Source organism: Mustela nivalis (assembly GCF_964662115.1).
Source record: "Mustela nivalis genome assembly, chromosome: 17".
NCBI lineage: Eukaryota > Metazoa > Chordata > Mammalia > Carnivora > Mustelidae > Mustela > Mustela nivalis.
Window position 1 is genome coordinate 28101610 of NC_139036.1, and position 17118 is coordinate 28118727.

The following is a 17118-nucleotide window of genomic DNA, read 5'->3' on the forward strand; positions in this document are numbered from 1 at the left end:
GCGTAAGTTTCAGCACCCAAAGACGACTTGGCCTCCTCTCTGCCCACTCAGACCCACCCAGGTGTTCTTGACTATTCTCTGATATCTGAAATATCCTAAACTTAGCAGTCAGGAATGGGACACAAGTGGACATTTCCTTTTAGGGCTAATTTGGATACCAGTTCCTAAATGGAAATAATATGATATTTTAGTTTTAAAGAATTTAGGTGTCTAAGAACATGCCCGAGCCATGGTGGTTCAGGGCTTGGTTCTTAAGAATGTTTCCTTCTTGGCTCTCAGGCACAGTGAGTGGTCAGGATGGCAGTCTAGGACCCTCCCACCTGCTGAGTTTTCCCATCCCTCTGTCTTCAGGGGCCAAACATCCCCCCACCCCCGCTCAGGCAGGGAGCCCACACCCAAAGAAGGTGGTCTCAGTGGCTCATTCACTTAGCCAAGCACGTGTTGATCACCCATTGTAGTACTGAGCACACAGAGATGAGCACTACCCTAGAGAAGTAAGCTCAGTCAACGGTTGGGGGTTTCTATCCAAGCTCTGTATAAAGAGGTTTCCTTTTAAAGGAAGCTGAAAATATTCCTGCATGCTCCCAGAAGGTAAGCTATCCTTCACCATCTCATCCTAGTTGCTACTGAGGTGGGTCAATTCATGGAGGGTGGGTACCCAATGCCTCCCATCAGCCCATCAGCCTCCCTGCCGTGTTCCTCTGTGAGCACCTTGGCCAAGGCAGACATGCTGACCTGGACAGGAGCACTGATCTGGTCATGGTTTATAGCCACAAAGAGTGCCTCAGAGTTACTTGGGGATACACATGCCCAGGCTCCAATCTTACACCCCATGGCCTGGGATGAGACCTGTACCTCCCTATATTCAGAAACCTCCCTAGCCCCGCTGAGAAGTACCGGTTGAGGAAGTGTACGTGGAAAGTTGCGACAAACAGCTGGACAGCCAGATAACCAACATGCCACTGCTGCTCTCCTCCCAGATCTGTGTGACCAAATGTCTCTCCTGACAGGTCCCTTCTCAATAGTATCCCCCAGGAATTTGTGTTTATCCCCAGTCTGAGACAAAAGCAGCTTAATTCTTCCCAAAACAGTGCCAGTTGGGCATTTTGCCTAGAACGAGCAAAGCAAATCTGTGGCAGTGTTCTTTGCTCGGTTCAGTTCTACAGCCTCCATGGGGCACTCTTTCTGTTTGCCCTGCCCTCACTCCGGGTCCAACTTTCTCTTCCTGCCATAAAGTCCTTGGAGAAGTCCACTCATTCCAGCAAGACTGAGTGTCTGGCTGGATGCAGGCTTGGGTATAGTTGGCCAGATGAAATCTGGTTGGCAAGAAGGTCCTGGGTGAGCTAAGACTGGTGAATGTCCATAATAAGATCAGAGAGCAGGAGACTCGGGCCAGGAATCTGGACAGCAGGCCAGGGGTGAAGGCCAGAGCAGCACAAAACTCCAATCTGAGAGAGCACTGCAACTGAGTCGGAGAGTCTCATTGGAACCCAGAAGGAGATGGAACCTAAGTTTACCTGCCCACATTGTTCTTTGACAGCAAGTCCCCCTTGTCTTTAAGGGCCATCTCTTACCAGTTGCTTCTGCTTTATCAGAGACGTGGGTCTCTTCATCCAGGAGCTTATACTGAGAGTTGGGCCCACTGCTTCGTGAAGCCTGTAGCTGTTGATGCTGGGCCCTGACTGGTTCTCTCTCAGGCCCAGCTTCTTCTTCACCAGAACTTTGTTCCCTCTGTGCGCTGACAGGGGTGCTCTGTCCACATCTAAACCCCTTGGTTTTTCTGGGATCAGTATAGAGCTATTAGAGAAGATAGGTCTTAAGTTTTGAGTTTACTACAGAGAACAAGACAGATGATATCTCTGCCTTTGTGGAGCTTCTTTTGTTCTAGAAGAGGAAACAGACACACCAGCAATATTCATGGAGTGTACTGTGATGAGGTAGCTTCAGGGGCTCTGCTGCGGGAGCCCATAGCAGGGGCACCTGGCCTCATCTAGAGGAGGGTCAGGGAGGGTGCCCAGAAGCTCTGTCTAAGCTGCCATCAAAGGATGAGCAAGATGAAGATGTAAAGGCCCAGAGGCGAAAGGGAGCACACTCCCCTGGAGGAACAGAACGGGGTTCCTTAAGTTTCATGCAAGGTGCAGGGAGGGAGGGGGAGAGAGGAGCCTGGATGCGTGAGCGCGGGCCGGGTCATCACGAGGCCTGGCAACCACGCCAAGGCGTGGAGGCATCACTCTTGCACCTTTCTGCCACTTTGGACAGGTATTTTCTGACTCCTGGGATGGCTCTGAAATAGATACACATCCACGTGCGTGCGAGCCTGCAAATCTCACAGGAATGCTGACTGCTCTGTCCCTTCTCATGTGGAGACCATACAGGGTCATTTCTGGATTATAAGCCATCCGCCTGGGCACGGGCTCACTCGCCTGCTGTAATCATCTTTTTCTCCCACCTTAGGACGCCACTCAGCCTCACACAGCAGCAGCTCTCTGATGAAGAATAGAAGTGACAAGGGCAAAATCAAAAACTCTCCAGAATGTATTCAGTGGGAAACTAAAGGCGGGAAGAGCGGTTCTCTGGTTCCCAGCCGACACCCCCTCGCCTGCTTTCTCTTATCAGAGGAGACTCTGCTTGACTGGCTGACGGGGTGATTCTTCAGGGGCTGTGATCTGTGCTTGTCACTCTTATACTGGTCGCTTTTAAGATGCATGGTCTTCTGAATCTTTAAAAGAAAGAACGAAAACAGAAATCCCAAAGGCAGTTAGTTGGCAGGTCATCTGCTGAGAATGAGGGAGAGAGTTGTGACAGGTTTAGGGGGTTTGGGAAGAAGAGAAAATACAGGAGGGAACTGACCAGGAATGAATGGGGAGGGGGGTTAAAAAAAAAAAAAAAAAAAGGCCGAGGAGCAGGGAAGGCCTCGCTGGTAAATTTGTCATGGTGCCAGTGGATGTAAGTGTGAGGTTTTCTCCAGCACAGCCCAGCAGCCCAGGAGCAGGAGCAGAGGAATCAGGTGGCTGGATGGTAGGCAGATCATCCTGGAGGCATCTGGCAAAGCAGGGGGAGCAGTGGTGGCGGTGGTTGAGGGTGGTTGAGGGGCAGGTGTTGAGGGTGTTATTGGACTTATAAGCCTGAATACCAGGATGGACGTGGAGAAGTGTCACTGGGAGGGAACCAGTGGATTGGGATGACAGGGAAGGGCTCCAGGGGCTAGCAGGCTCAATGAGGTGGAAAGGCATCATTAGGAAGAATAAGGAAGTGAAGGAGATAGACAAATAGGAAGTTTCATGATCAAGAGGTGGGATTTCTTGCTTCCAATACTAAAAGAGGCTATTGCAAGATCCAGGTGAGGGAGTCATAGGAATGAAGGTGAAGTCATTGGTGTGTGGTGGTCAGTGAAGTGTGAGGCCAGGAGCAGTGGTTTGGTCATGCACCTAAGCATTGCATTTTCTCAGCTTTTCCTGTTACTTAGAAGGTGACAGTGGTGTCGTGCCGTAATCTTCTCTGAAGTCCAGCTGTTGACTTTGAGAGTCTGTAGAGTCCTGACAAAAGGACGAGGAACACTGTTCTCGACAGCTCCTATGAGCTCTGAGCTTCTCTCCTGATTAATAAGAGAATTCCTTTGGAAGAGGTGATGGAATTCACAAAGAACATTTGTATTCCCTTCTAGAACAAAGTGCTTCCTTTTATTTTCAGCTCACTTAAGCATGGTTGAAAAATCAAGGGGATAACCTTTTTAAAGGTTTAAGTCTGGGAGAAGTATACTATCTGAGATGTCCAAAATCCTGGCCCCAGGGCCCAGCACTGTGGCCTGACGCAAAGTCTCTTTATACCTCAGTTTCTTTGTGAAACAGGACCTTCACTGAGTCATGACGAGAACCAGCAGGATAACAGTGCATGTAAGCATTCACTTGTGTCGGACACTGCGCTGAACACATTCGTTTAAGCCTTAATATTTTTTATGAGTCCCATTTGAAAGAGGTATTTGTTGACCCAAGAGAGGTAACTAATTTGCCCAACATCATGCAACTATTAGGTGACAGAACAAGAGCCCTAAAGCCTGAGCCTTTAACCGTCTCCTGTACTGCGACTTAAGGCCCTGTGAATACAAAAATAAGGCAAAACACTCACAGCACAAAGCTGAGGGGAAGACAGGAGAATGGGTCACTGCAGTCACGGACGTACCACGTTAGGGGCTGTGCAGGTGCTGTGGGGCTACAGTAGAGGGACCATTCCCTGCCCAGAGGACTCCCGGAAGGCTTCATGGAGGAACTCACACATGGGTTGAGTCTTGAGTGGGCAGTACAAGGTAGCTTGTCCTGGCAGTTGGCGCTTCTTCTCATGTTGGTCTGAAATATGTCAGCCCGTTGTCTTTTCTCTCTGGGTCCTGTTTGGCCTCTGGAGCCCCTAAATAGATTGATTGATCGATCAATTGATCAATCAGTTGATTCCCTTTTCCATAAAATTGTGCTTCACATATTTGAGTACTAGAATCTCAGCTCTCTCAATCTCTTCTCTGGGCTATACAACCCCAGTTTCTTCCTTCCCTTCTTTCCTTCCTGCTAAGTGCCAAGAACTGAGGCAACATGCTATTCACTCAGAATACAGAGATTTTAAAACAAACAAACAAACAACAACAACAACAACAACAACAACAAAAAACCAGCAGCCACAGATGCTGTCCTCCAGGAACTTACAGTCTGGTCAGAAAGTAGACCAGAAAACATGTTACTGTTCTTTCAGCCATCCATCCCCTTTACCCAGACTCCCAGCACCCAGCACCGTGGCTGGACTGTAATAACAGCCGTTAAGTGTTCGTTGTGGAGTTGACGATGTGCTATGTGGAAGGCAAGCCAGGGTGTTGGCCTGTTGCAAGACCTAAGTCAGACGAAGAAGGAGGGTGATAGACTCCCCCCGCTGATCTAAGTCTTCAAGGATGAATAATAGGACTAGGGAAGAAGAACATTCCAGGCAGAAGGAGCAGGCGTTTCAGATGCATGGTGGCAAAGCGCAAGGTGGGGCAGGGTGTGCAGAGTGTGGAGAGCTGGTCAGGACCAGATGATAGATGGTGGTGCTAAGAAGATTGGGTTTTATCCTGAAGACAGACGAGTTATATGTTCAGATTTGCATTTTAGAAAAGGTAACTCTGGTGGCACTAAGAAGAGTTAAGTAAAGGGAAGCTATATTAAGGGATGGAAAGACTGGTATAAAGATTGTTGGAATAATCCCAATGGGAACTGAGGAGGGTCTAAGTTCAGTGGCCGTGGAGTAGGGGACAGATTGGGCAGGGCTTAGCAAGTAAAATCCATAGGACTTCCTGATCAGTGGGGGTGAGGAAAGGGGGGAGTCTGAGAAGACAGTGCTGCCAATTCACTTAGGGAATCGGGAAGGAAGAAGTTTCAGAGAAGTCAGGTGATGACTTTATTTTGGACATACTGAGTTGGAGGTGCCTGTGGAGTATGTTGGGTCAGACAGAGATGGATCCAGAGGCCAGGAGAGAACTGGGTCAGAAGTGCAGTTAGGGAAGTCAGCAGCGTGTCAGTGATAGTTGTAACGATGAGAGTAGATGAGCTCACCCAGGCTAGTGTGCAAAGAAGGAAGAGAAGAGGGTGAAGGGTGGAACCTGTAGAAGCACAACAACTTGAGGGGCAGAGGGAACAAAGTCAGGCCTAGGGAGAAGCTTGGGGGGTGTTCAGGGAGGGAGGAGGAAAACCAAATGAAACTAAGGAAGGATGAGGAGTAGTCAGCAATTTGCCAGTGTAAGCAGCTTTCCTTCGCAGTATCGGGATTGCCACAGGGGACCAAGTGGTTATGGCTGAGCTACCATGATCGAGGGAGGAGAGTCAGAGGCCTTTTCCCCTGAGGCTGGATAAGAGGGCCTGCCACTCCAGAGCAGTGGTTCCCCAAATTCCCAGGTAAGATTCAGACCCTATCCCAGAACCGCTGCATTGGATCATCTTGGAGAAGGGCCTGAGCATCTGTTTATTCCATAGGCGCCCCTGGCGATTCTTCCCTTTAGGAAAATCTGGGAATGAGGCTCTAGACCAGAGATTGTTGATTTATAACCTGGGAGCACTTTCCAACTACACAAACTACATCCCAACCTCCCACCCTAGACACAGACAGATTCCCCCTGAGGTTCTAGAGAACCCCCATCCTTTGAGCCAGCGCTTCCATAGCACTCCTCAGGTGCATGGAGAGAGAAGTGCTCACCCATCCATCTGAAGGAGGGTTTCTGAGCAAGTGAATACTCCGGAATCTGGTGGAAATCCTGCATCTAGACAGATAACTGCCCTAGCGCTGCTTCTCTCAAAGCTGTTGGACTGGAGCATCCTCCCTTCCCTGTAGACAGTCTGATTGGCTGCTCTGTTTTGTGGAATAATGGGCTTGAATGGGATCCAGCATTTAAAACAAAACATATGTTAAAATCCTATTAAAGAAGTTTGGAAGAAGCAACACCTGTAGACAAAGAAGAAATTTTTAGGTGATTGATTGCCAAGGCCAGAGCTGGCTCTACTTGTTTATATGTTTGAGACCTAACTGTTCACTGCCCCTCATCATGAGGCGTGTTTCACACAACTCTTCTCAGGATCAGTTGTATTTACCTTTTGTAAATAAAGGCTCTGTCTCTACTAAATGTATTTTATGAGGCATGGAAATGGTGCAGAGGGTCTGTGCCCCTTGTGTGAAATTGCAAATCTTTGAAATCCAGACATTGTTGTGAATGAATAGTCAGGATAAATATTATTTCCTAATCACTTGATCTTGGGACATTATCTGTACAGGATGAATAGAGATATTAATTATACTTATTTTAATATTATAGGGAGAAGTTACCTGCTGAGGAGAATACTAAGGAATGTGGCTCCAAGGAGCATAGGGATCCCTTCTTTTTGGAGTTATTTTAGAATGAGAAATTTAAGGGTAGTGCTGCCTGGGGGTTAGGTGGCTGGGAAATGCCTTTATGTGTTCCTTTTCAGACTTCAGATCAAAATATAGCAAAGATTCGCTCTTCATTCATTTAATAAACATTTACTAGGCACCCATTTTTAAAAGATTTTATTTATTTACTTTAGTGAGAGTGTGTGAGCAGGGGAAGGGGCAGAGGATGAGGGAGTGGGACAAGTAGACTCTGTGCCGAGCGTGGGACCTAACGCGGGGCTCAGTCCCACAACCCCGTGACCATGACCCCAGCCGAAATCAGCAGTCAGATGTTCAACCAACTGAGCCACTCAGGCGCCCCCATTAGGCCTCTCTTATGTGGCAAGATCTGTGCTGCAGGCTCTTGGTTCTTAGATATCTCTGGGTCATCAGAATAACTTCAGGGTCAGCTCTGTTTGACCCTGGAGGGCAGCAGTTAAGTGTCTTGTGCAGCTTTAAAGCTCCAGTGAAGACATGATTGGTAACTTCACATTCCCATTTTAGGATTGAGCAGTGTGCTGAGCTGTGTGGACATTCCCATACCTCCAGAAGCTAAACAGCTTAGATATTATCCTTAAGTCTCCAAGGATCTGGGAGAAGTGGTGAGAGCACCAATATAAAGCCATCTGGCTTCTAAGGGTAAAGTCAATACTTTACGAACCTGTTACACATTGTAGTCTTGCAGGGTCTACCATGAACATCAACATTTGAATCTTAGCATAATTTTGAGGATTATAAATAACTAACAGTAATAATAACTAGTATTATTATTGTTTTAAAGCTTTATTTATTTTTAGAGAGAAAGAGACCATAAGTGGGAGGGGTGGAGGGAGAGGGAGAGAGAATCTCAAGCAGACTCCACGGTGAGCTCAGAGCCTGACACGGGGCTCGATCCCATGACGCTGAGATCATGACCTGAGCCAAAACCTAGAGTCAGATGCTTAACAGACCGTACCACCCAGGCATCACTAATAACTAGCGTTACTGTTCTTCTTTTACAGTGCAGAAAACTGAGGGGCCAGGAGGTGACTTGCTAGAATATACCAGCACCAGAACTAGCCCTCAGTTTCCCATTCTTAATCAAGTGCTCTTTCAACCAACAGAAAGCTCAGTGACTTATAGCCACCTCATCTGGCCAATAGACCTGCTCCCCACCCCTCTCTCACAATGGCCTTTAAAATAAGGCATAAGAAGGTACTAAATGGAGGGAAGGGATTACAGCTAGATTTGGAGCACAGGCCACTGCTGCTGGTTCTTGAAGGTGGACACCAGAGGCAGGGCAAGAAAGAGGGGGATGGTTCACCCAGTAAATGGGGCGCCACCACCCATTTGGATCTTGACAGCGTGAGAGTCCCTTCCTGCATTTGAAGATTTTGGAGCTCCTATCCAGGCCTCTTTATTTTAAAGGGAGGTCCAGTCCAGAAAGGGTTAATGACTTGCCCAGGGGAGTATGAATTTGCAAGTTCATTTGGAGCTATTTGGTAGGTGTTTCTACAACAAATACACTTGGTTTTTATTTATTTATTTTTAACAGTCTGAGGGATGTGAGAAAGCTCTTCTAAGTAGCTTTTCAGCCCTAAAAGCATTTCTAAAACTCAAATGAAGCACAATGAGAAATTCTTTCATTCAGCTGTTAGCCCTAACTCAGGGTTGGATGACAGGTCCATGTCTGTCTGAGATAGTAACATGAGGTTTCCAGGCCCCTCCTAGGGACCTCTGGGCGCCTCAGCTTTTTTTGCCTCTTTCCTTATGGATGACTCCAATCTTCCTGTAAATTCGTTATGTTCCATAGGTCCAGAGATAAAAAGCTAGGTTTCTGCGTGGGCGTGTGTATGTGTGCGCGCACACGCACGCACACACACACACATTCATTCTGGGCTGCTCCTTGCATGAGTAGCAGAAACAAAATCTGTTGCTTCCTTCTCATGGGAAAGACTGGCATTTCTCACACTGTGACTGGGCCGAGGAGCCCTCCTGGCCCTTTTTGAACTTGCGTCTCTGCTAGGGAAATGAATAACATCCTGATTGGCCTCAATAGAGTAGAAGTGGGGGGTGGGGGGGAAGGAGGGAGAATCCTGGCCCCAAGCTCCAGCCAAGGCCTAGGAATTGCTTTTACCCACAGGCGCCAAACTTGGCACCCAGGGAGACCGGTGAATGGAGGGAAAATCATAACCAGCTTAACACAGTTATTTGGGCATTTTCCACACTTACTAATGAAGTGGGCATTTTACAAGGCATGTGTAGTGTCCCCTCCACAGGTAAGCAGGGAGTGCCTGGTCCTCTCCTAAAAGCAGTAGGGCCTCCGAGTGGGGCAGGGCAGAGACAGCTGAGCGCCAGCCCACCCCTCTGCAGCTGTACCTGGGAGCCCCTGGGTGCTCTGCACCCCCACTGAGCTCTTCCACTGTAGCAGGAGGTCTCAGCTTGCCTGTTTGCTTTAATAGAGTGTTAACCCTAGGTCCTAGAACTTGTGTTAACACTTAATACAAGGCTGGAACTGAGGGGTGAGGCCGAGGGCCTGGCAGCTGAGAGTGGTTTGAGACTTGAACTTGTGGGGCAGGGACAGAGGAGAAAAGGCAAGGCGCACAGTAGTTGAGTGTCAGCTGGATTAAACAGGAGCAGGACTGCTTTGCAAGACCAAAGTTCTGTCTGTTCCTGATTCTGTCACAGGCCGTATCCCATCGGCTCCTGGGTCTCAATTTCCTGGTCTTTAAATGAGTAGGTAGAACCAGATATACTCCAAGGGACTGGAACAGGGCGAGGGGAGTGCCGTGTAAGCTATTCTCTCCAACTCTAGTGTGCACACAACCCCCTGGGGATGTGATTTAAGTGCACATTCTGCTTTATTAAGCCTGGGGCAGGGCCTGCACGGGGCTGCATTTCTCCCAGTCTTCCAGGCAATGCTGCTGTCTTGGCCAGTGGCCCACACTTGGACTAGCAAAGGTGTAGCACACAGGATCGGGTTCTCCAAACTCATCTCTGGCCCCCTCATCTCTGCATTCACTTCCTCAGCCGTGAAAGGGGGGCTAATAAGAGTTGCCTTGCCTTCCTCTCTAGGAGTGTTGTGAGGATTAAGGCAGTTAAAAGCACCTTGTAAAGGGTAAAGCGGGTGCATTGTAAGGGATTATTGTCATTGTTAAGATTTCTACACCTCATTGCTCCTGCTGTGTGTTCCTGCAGCTTCTTCTCTTTTCCCTACATTCTCCCTGGTTTCCATGCCCAGGCTGAGGATGAGTCAGTGGGAGCAGCCAAAGCTGAACAAACACGTGGACATGTCAAGGCAGGGAATGACAATTCCCAAGCACCCTCACTGTTTCAGGTGTGGAACAAGCCATGGACACACCTTGTGTGATAAAGTCAAGTGATACCGTGTTGAACCCTACCACCACGCTCACCCCCGTGGGCCGCAGGACCAGGAAATGAGGCCAAAAGTCAAGGAAGCCCTTGTAGGACAAGGGGCCCAAGCCAGCACTAGTTAGGATTTCAGCAAAGTCAGTCACCAGTCTGCCCTGTGATCCCATTTCGGCACCTGCCTCAGGCCGCCATGTTGATATTTCTATAGTGCCGGTTTGTTCACTGAGGATCTTCACAGAGGGTGCCACAACTACCCTGGGCGGCAAGAAACTAAAGTAACTGTCGACTATACTTCAATAAAAGAAAAAAAAGTAAAGAACCTAAGGTGAGCGAAGCAAGTCATTTCCTCATCGGGAGCCTCGGGAGCCTCATCTGTAAAATGGAGTCAACAGTATCTGTCCTGCCCATGGTACAGATTGCTATGGTCCCACAGTCACAAGGAAATAGCTGTGTGAAAATGGGCACCAATTCTGAGGAACCACATGTGGTAGTATTCTTCATGAGGGACCCTCCACTCCAGTAGACTCTACTGACTGCCTCTACGTGAGGAACATCCCTGCCTTGGTGTTTTTACCCAGACATCCCCCCCTACTGTGGCATATCTTCCACCCACATCAAGACGCCATAACTGATGGAAACCGTCCCCGACTACCCCAGCTTTAGTGGGTGTCCCCCATTGTCCAAACAGTGCTGTTTCTCATCTTGCTCCTCTCAGGCCCTGAGGCCAAGTCTTTGGTGAACAGCTTTGTTGTAAGGGCCTGGAAAGTAGGGATGCTGTTATATAATATACCCTGTGTCAGAATGGCAGGCCAGACACAAATCTTCATCCAAGACCCCTGCAGCTAAAAATCTGGTTCAGCTTTGCCCCTTGGAGTGAGAGCTGATGGGGTTTGGTGGCAGAGAATAGTGGAAGGCTGACCACACACTACAAATGGAAATGCCTTTTGCCCAAGCTGGAAACACCATTTGAAAGCCCACGTGGTTAGGTGACTACCAAAATAACAAAACCAAAACTTGGCAGGGCATCAAACCAGTCAACTCTGGGACCTACAGGCACATACAGGACCTTCTTCCTTCAGCCCAGAGTGGGTTCCTCCCTTCTTTCCCACAGCTACTGCCTTGGGGGCCTAGAGGAGCAAATGGTGGTAGGAGCCACTTTGCCCACACTTCTCTCCCTGGCCTTTGAAATTCCTGAGGCCAGCAGGGGCCCAGGCCTGCAAAATTGGGCCTGCAGACATGTCAGCCAGCCCAGGAAGCAGAGAGATCTCATCTGAGGAGATGCAGATCCTCAGGGAAGATCAAAAATAACCCAAAAGGACAAGCCATGCATGTCTGTGTGTATATTGAGTTTCACATCTGAAGTCCAGTCATCGTGCTAAATCTGATGATTTTGAAACATCTTCTTTAATTAATAAAAACAGAAGACTTCTTAGTCCCAGGTTTCAGACTTCAAAGTTCTCCGTGGAGAGCCTCAAATTTGGCTTATTTGCGGAGTACTGAAGTCTCTTTAAGACACACACAGGATTTGTTTGGGTTGGGTTCTTTGTCCGGCCTCCCAACTGCCCAACTCTAAGAACCACTTAAAAATTCTGCAGTAGGAAGGCTTAACTGGAAACCCCCTTACTGGTTCTGCAGCCATATTTTTAAAATGAAAATTTGGCATGAATTTTAGTGGAAGAAAGTACAGGCCTTGGACCTAGAATCAGAATCTTGACTGTAGTCTTGACATCGTCATCTTGAGCAAAATTTTACTTTCCTTGGCCTCAGTTGCTTGATCTATAAAATGGGAATGTCAGCACCAACCTCATAGACTTGCTGGGGCAATTTTAGTGAGGTAAGGTATTATAAAGTGGCCATGCCTGGAACAAAATAAACAATAAATGTTAGTTCTCTTGCCTTCCACCATATCTGATGTGATCACAGGACTTGTTTGGGAGCGGGACTGTTCTGGAAAACCCATTTTGTTTGCTCATTTGTGTTTAGAGATACAGTTCCATGAAGTTTTTCCATTGAAGGAGATGTTGGAATAAAAAGGAGATGTTAGGTTTCCGAGGATATAGTTTGTCTTGTGGTGTATTCTGAGCCTCACCCTAAGAGTCCTGTAACAGAACGCCGTGTGTAAATTTTCTCTCCATCCTCAGAAGCAGGGCAGACCATCCTGCAGGGAATATTTTCATTGCAGTCTAGCTGCAAGACAATTCTTCTCTTCCCACTTTGAGGGGTAGAAATCTTGATGGTTTCTGTTTCAAAGCAGAGGAGGAAAGATCTCTGGGATCCTGTCTGGGAAATGCCAGTGTCAGCCTGACTTGGAAAGCTCTTCTGTCTGAGGCACCTCCAGGTCTGCTATGAGTGGGGAGCCCATCGAAATTCTCCTTTTTGGGCCCTGCAGTGATGACTGATCTCCTGGGCTCGCAGGCAAAAGGCAGGGGCCTGGCTCAGTGACCTCCTAATGATGTGTGAGGGGCTCAGACATTCCTTGGCAATCAGGAAAGGGTGTCTCCTAGCAAGCTCTGTCCTGTTTATCGAAAGGCTGAGGGCTGGGGTGGCCGGGCAGGACAAAGATGACAGGTAAAGGGACTTGATTTTAAAATGGAGTCCTTCCAGCGTTGCTCTTCTGGTCCTTTCTGAACTGTTGTATGAAATTTGTACAGAGGTCAAGTTGTTTCTGCCGTTTTCACACACACAGGTTGGTGCACATTCCTGACACAAATTAAAAGGAAATATGTCCGATGTACACAGGGATGAATCAACATCGCGTGCGGCCGGCCGCGGACACTGGGAGAGGAGTCAGATGCGGGCTGTGGAGCTGCAGGCTCCCCCCGCCCCCCAGGCGTGTCAAGACAATGCTCAGGGGAAGCCCTCCACTCAGATGTTCCTCAGGGGGCTACTGTCTGTGTCCCAGTGCACATGTTTCTGGCACGGGGCTTTTTTTCTCTCTCTTCTCTCTCTCTGCTTTTTCCTCATGTTTGTTGACTTGCTTTATTTATTTATTTATTTATTTAGGTATTGCCAAAGTTACAGAAAACACATGGATGGGTATAAAGTGACAGGAGAGTCCCCAGTAACCCAGCTACCCCCAGGCAACCATGATTAATGCTTCATCGTGAATTTTTTTAAAAATGTTTGTCTACGCTTCCTTTACATTGCTCGGTAATAATAACTATACGATTTTGTTTTGATTTTATTTGACATGATATCTTAAAGAATTTCCCCTATTATAAACATGGTTTTTTGGTGACTACCTAATATTCTGCTGCAAGAAGGAAGTATGATTTACCTCACAAATACCTTATTTTAAGGCAGTGTTAAAGTGGCAAGGGGCATCTTTATGCCTGAGGGTTGGTTAGCATCTTACTTACTTGGGCTAGAATTCTGGAGGTGGAATCCCTAGGTCATGGTTGGAAATGTTTTTAAAAGGCTCTTAGTACATATTGCCAAATTGCCCTTCATGGGGTTTATAACAATAATATTCCCCACCAGCACCAGTCCGTCTCATTCCTTCCTTACCCTTATCTTCTTCCTTACCCTCATTCTATCCTTACCCATGTTGAGTATGATCCTATTTATTTATTAAACAATTTAGGAGCTGAAACATCCCCCTCAGATGTAGGGAAAGGTAGGGAGATCACGAGAATGGAAGGGAGCTAACCTGGGAGCTAAGAGCCACCTGGCCTGCCCTCCTGTGCCCCCTGCAGGCATCCTCAGAGAAGTGGGGGCCACACACCCACTTCTGTGCTTGGAGTTCCCATCAAGGGCCTTTGCTGTGTCACCACACAGAGCCACTCAGCTTTAATGATGTCTTTGGCCTAGTGCCTGTCTTCTGGCCTAGAGATGTCCCCAGATCACTGTCTTCACTTTCTAAGCCTTTCTCAGAATCCCAGCACACCTCTGAAGAACTGCTCCCGTAGTCCCACAGTAGCTGTCCGTGTTCAGGTGGCCCTGTGCGACTTTACCTGACACTCTTTCATGCACAATCTGATCAGATGCTCACAACAGCCTGGACGGCAGATTTCATGTCCCTGTTCTCTAAGTGTATTCCTTTCCTAGGGCTGCCATGCCAAATTACCACAGCCCTGGTGACTAAAAACAACAGAATTTTATTCTCTCAGATTTCTGGAGGCCAGAAGTTCAAAGTTAAGAGTCAGCAAGGTCACAGTCCCTCCAAAGGTTCTAGGAGAGAAACCTTCCTTACCTCTTCCAGCTTCTGGTGGATCCCGGCATTCCTCGTCTTGTCACAGCATAAGTCCGGTCTCTCTGCCTCTGTCATCACATGGTTTTTTTCCTGCTCTGTCTGATGATTTTCCTCTCCTTTTTGTCATTAGGATTCCAGACACTGGATTTAGGACTCACCCTAATTTTAGGATAGTCTCATCTTGGATCCTTAATTATGTCTGCAAAGACCCTATTTCCAAATAAGGTCCCATTCTGAGGTGGGCATATTTTGGGGGGAAATGCAATTCAGCCCACTACGGCAGGTAGAGAAACCAAGGTCCAAAGAGGCCAAATGAATTTCCCAAGGTCATAGAGTGAGAAAATAGCAGGAGATGGCATGTGAACCCAGGTCCGATGATTACCATATATCTTTAATAAAGTAAGAAAGAAAAAAGAACCCACTTACGGTATGAATGCTTAATTATGTTTTCTGGTTCATGGAAAATGAAATATGGTACCTTTTATCCCCAGATACATCAAACATCATCTCACTATTGCTCTGTTAGTGTATTATTATTAATTACATTTGAGGCTATTCATGCCAGTGTGATGAACCTCTATTGTGGGAGTTACTCATTTACTGTGCATGTGAGAAATGGGGAAATTAAGACCTAGAATGTCCAGATAAGTTAATGGAAGAAGTCCAGTTATAACCTTGGTATCTTGAGTTGTGGTCTATCTCCTCCTCTTGAAAGTATGAGTTGTGATCATACATGGCACTTGTGAAAGTAGTTGCCAAAACAACTATTTGGTTAAATTGAAGAAATCTTGGTGTCCGAGTTACTGTTGAACTCTTCTCCTCTGGCTTGATATGTTGGCCACACTGGGCAGTCTGTTCGTGGACTGTGATGAATGATGAATAATCCCTTCCCAGCCGTGGCCCCAACGGCCTGGGAGAACAGATGTGCATAACATCATCACATCTGGCACGTCAGCATCTCCTGGCTTGCCGGCATCAGCAAAAGCATTTCTCTGCTGCTGGTACCTTTCCTTTCTCTTGCTCAATTTACTTCTGACCTGGAGTAATAAATCCTTTTCTTTTTTAAATGTTTTATATATTTAAGTCATCTCTAAACCCAACACAGTCCTCAGACTCTCGACCCTGAAATCAAGAGTTGCATGCTCTTTTGACTAAGCCAGCCAGGTGCCCCTTTAAAAGTGACCTAACCCCAGGGCACCTGGTGGTTCAGTCAGTTGAGCATCCAGCTCTTAATCTCAGCTCATCTTGATCTCAGGGTCATGAGTTCAGGCCTTGTATTGAACTCCATGCTGGACATGGAGCCTACTTTAAAAATGTAATTATTTAATTGAATTGAATTTGAAAAATAAAAATGACCTAAACCCAAACCCCACAGCCAAATGGATGAATATGGGATAAAGATGGCACACTATCACAAGTTTGGTGACCATTAGATAATCTGAGTCATAAAAGATTGCTGGGGTCTAGGCCCCTTAGCTGTATACCGTGTCTGTGGCTGTGAGATCACGGTTACCTTGGGAGCCACCCTAAGGAATTGAGAGGGACAGACAGGGTACCCATATTCTCTCCCCTTCCCACAGTGAACCAGTCTGTGTTAGTCACAACACAGTGCGTATTGATATAGTAAGATATGCCTGCGGCCACATCCAGGTACCAGATAAAGCTAATGTCCTCAGCCTGTGCTTGTGTGAACCAGCCTGAAACACAGAGAGGAGCTCTCCACCACAGGACCAGTCTCCAGATCTGTTGAGTGAGCTAATTTGGAGAACAGACAAGGAAGCTCTCTGGTAGTTGCTGCCATCCCACCTAGAATCCTTTCTTAGTTCTCACAGACATCATCATTGTCGTGAGTGCTCACCCAGAAGGGCTTGTGTTTAATGACAAGTTTTGCATCTGCTACCTGGCCTCGCTGGAGGCTAGAAATCTGATCCGGAGCCTCTCATCAAAGTCCAAATTCTGGGCTAAACCTGACTGAGGCACGGGGAAGGCTGTGCCACATCTTGTAAATAGCTAGGGTGTGATTAGACACTATCAGCTCCGAGGAACACACCCCATGCCCCCTCTTTCCCTCAGGCTCCGTTGCCCCTCAGCAGTGGTATACCAAAGACAGAGCACATGTTCCCCTAGGCTTCCCAGGAGCTGCAGGCTTACCAGCTGTCACAGCGTGTCTTTAATGGGTTTGTGAAACCCAAGAACCTGACCCATTTTTCCTCTGGGGAAAAAAGTGTAACACAGGATGCCAAGCTGGGAAGTAGGATTTGGGAAGCTCACCTGTACAAGCCCGACTCTCCGTGCCATCCAAGGCAGATTGTTCGGTTCCTCCAATTCCCGGGGTCTCCAGTCTAAAATAAATGCAGAAGGCTGTAGAATAATACCGTGACTTTTTTTTTTTCTGCTCCCTTATAAGCTCCTTCCTTCCTGTTGTTTCACTTTAGCTCCCTTTTCTGCCTACCTCTAGCTTATTCCTCCTAATCCCAGCCCTAGATGTTTAGGCACCGGGATCCTACCGAAAAGGTATTGACTCCAAAGTGACTGTCAGATTTCTTAGATGGTCTCAATCAGTTGATAATCAAACATATCTTGAGTAAATGTGATGCACAAAGTCCTATACTTATTACAGACTTATGGGTTATGGAGGAATCCATGCCCTCGAGGAGCTT

At 47.4% G+C, this 17118-nt stretch overlaps 2 protein-coding genes across 15 annotated transcripts in view; one reads left to right on the plus strand and one right to left on the minus strand.

Moving 5' to 3' along the window:
• The window catches only part of BCAS3 (BCAS3 microtubule associated cell migration factor), a 584337-nt gene that overhangs the window by 538997 nt on the left and 28222 nt on the right, over window positions 1-17118 (plus strand). The window lies entirely within an intron of this gene.
• Window positions 3659-17118, minus strand: part of LOC309851810 (uncharacterized protein) — a 48318-nt gene continuing 34858 nt past the window's right edge. Inside the window, exons 4-5 of one of the 4 annotated variants that reach the window (XM_082707543.1) lie at window positions 16730-16800; window positions 3659-4401 (exon numbers count right to left, since the gene is read on the minus strand). In XM_082707543.1, the coding sequence (XP_082563669.1) occupies window positions 4334-4401; window positions 16730-16800 (139 nt within the window). In that variant the 3' untranslated portion in view covers window positions 3659-4333. Of the gene's footprint in view, window positions 4402-11651; window positions 12126-14818; window positions 15496-16729; window positions 16801-17118 lie in introns of those variants that run through there. The other 3 variants (XM_082707544.1, XM_082707542.1, XM_082707545.1) reach the window with 3 other exon arrangements.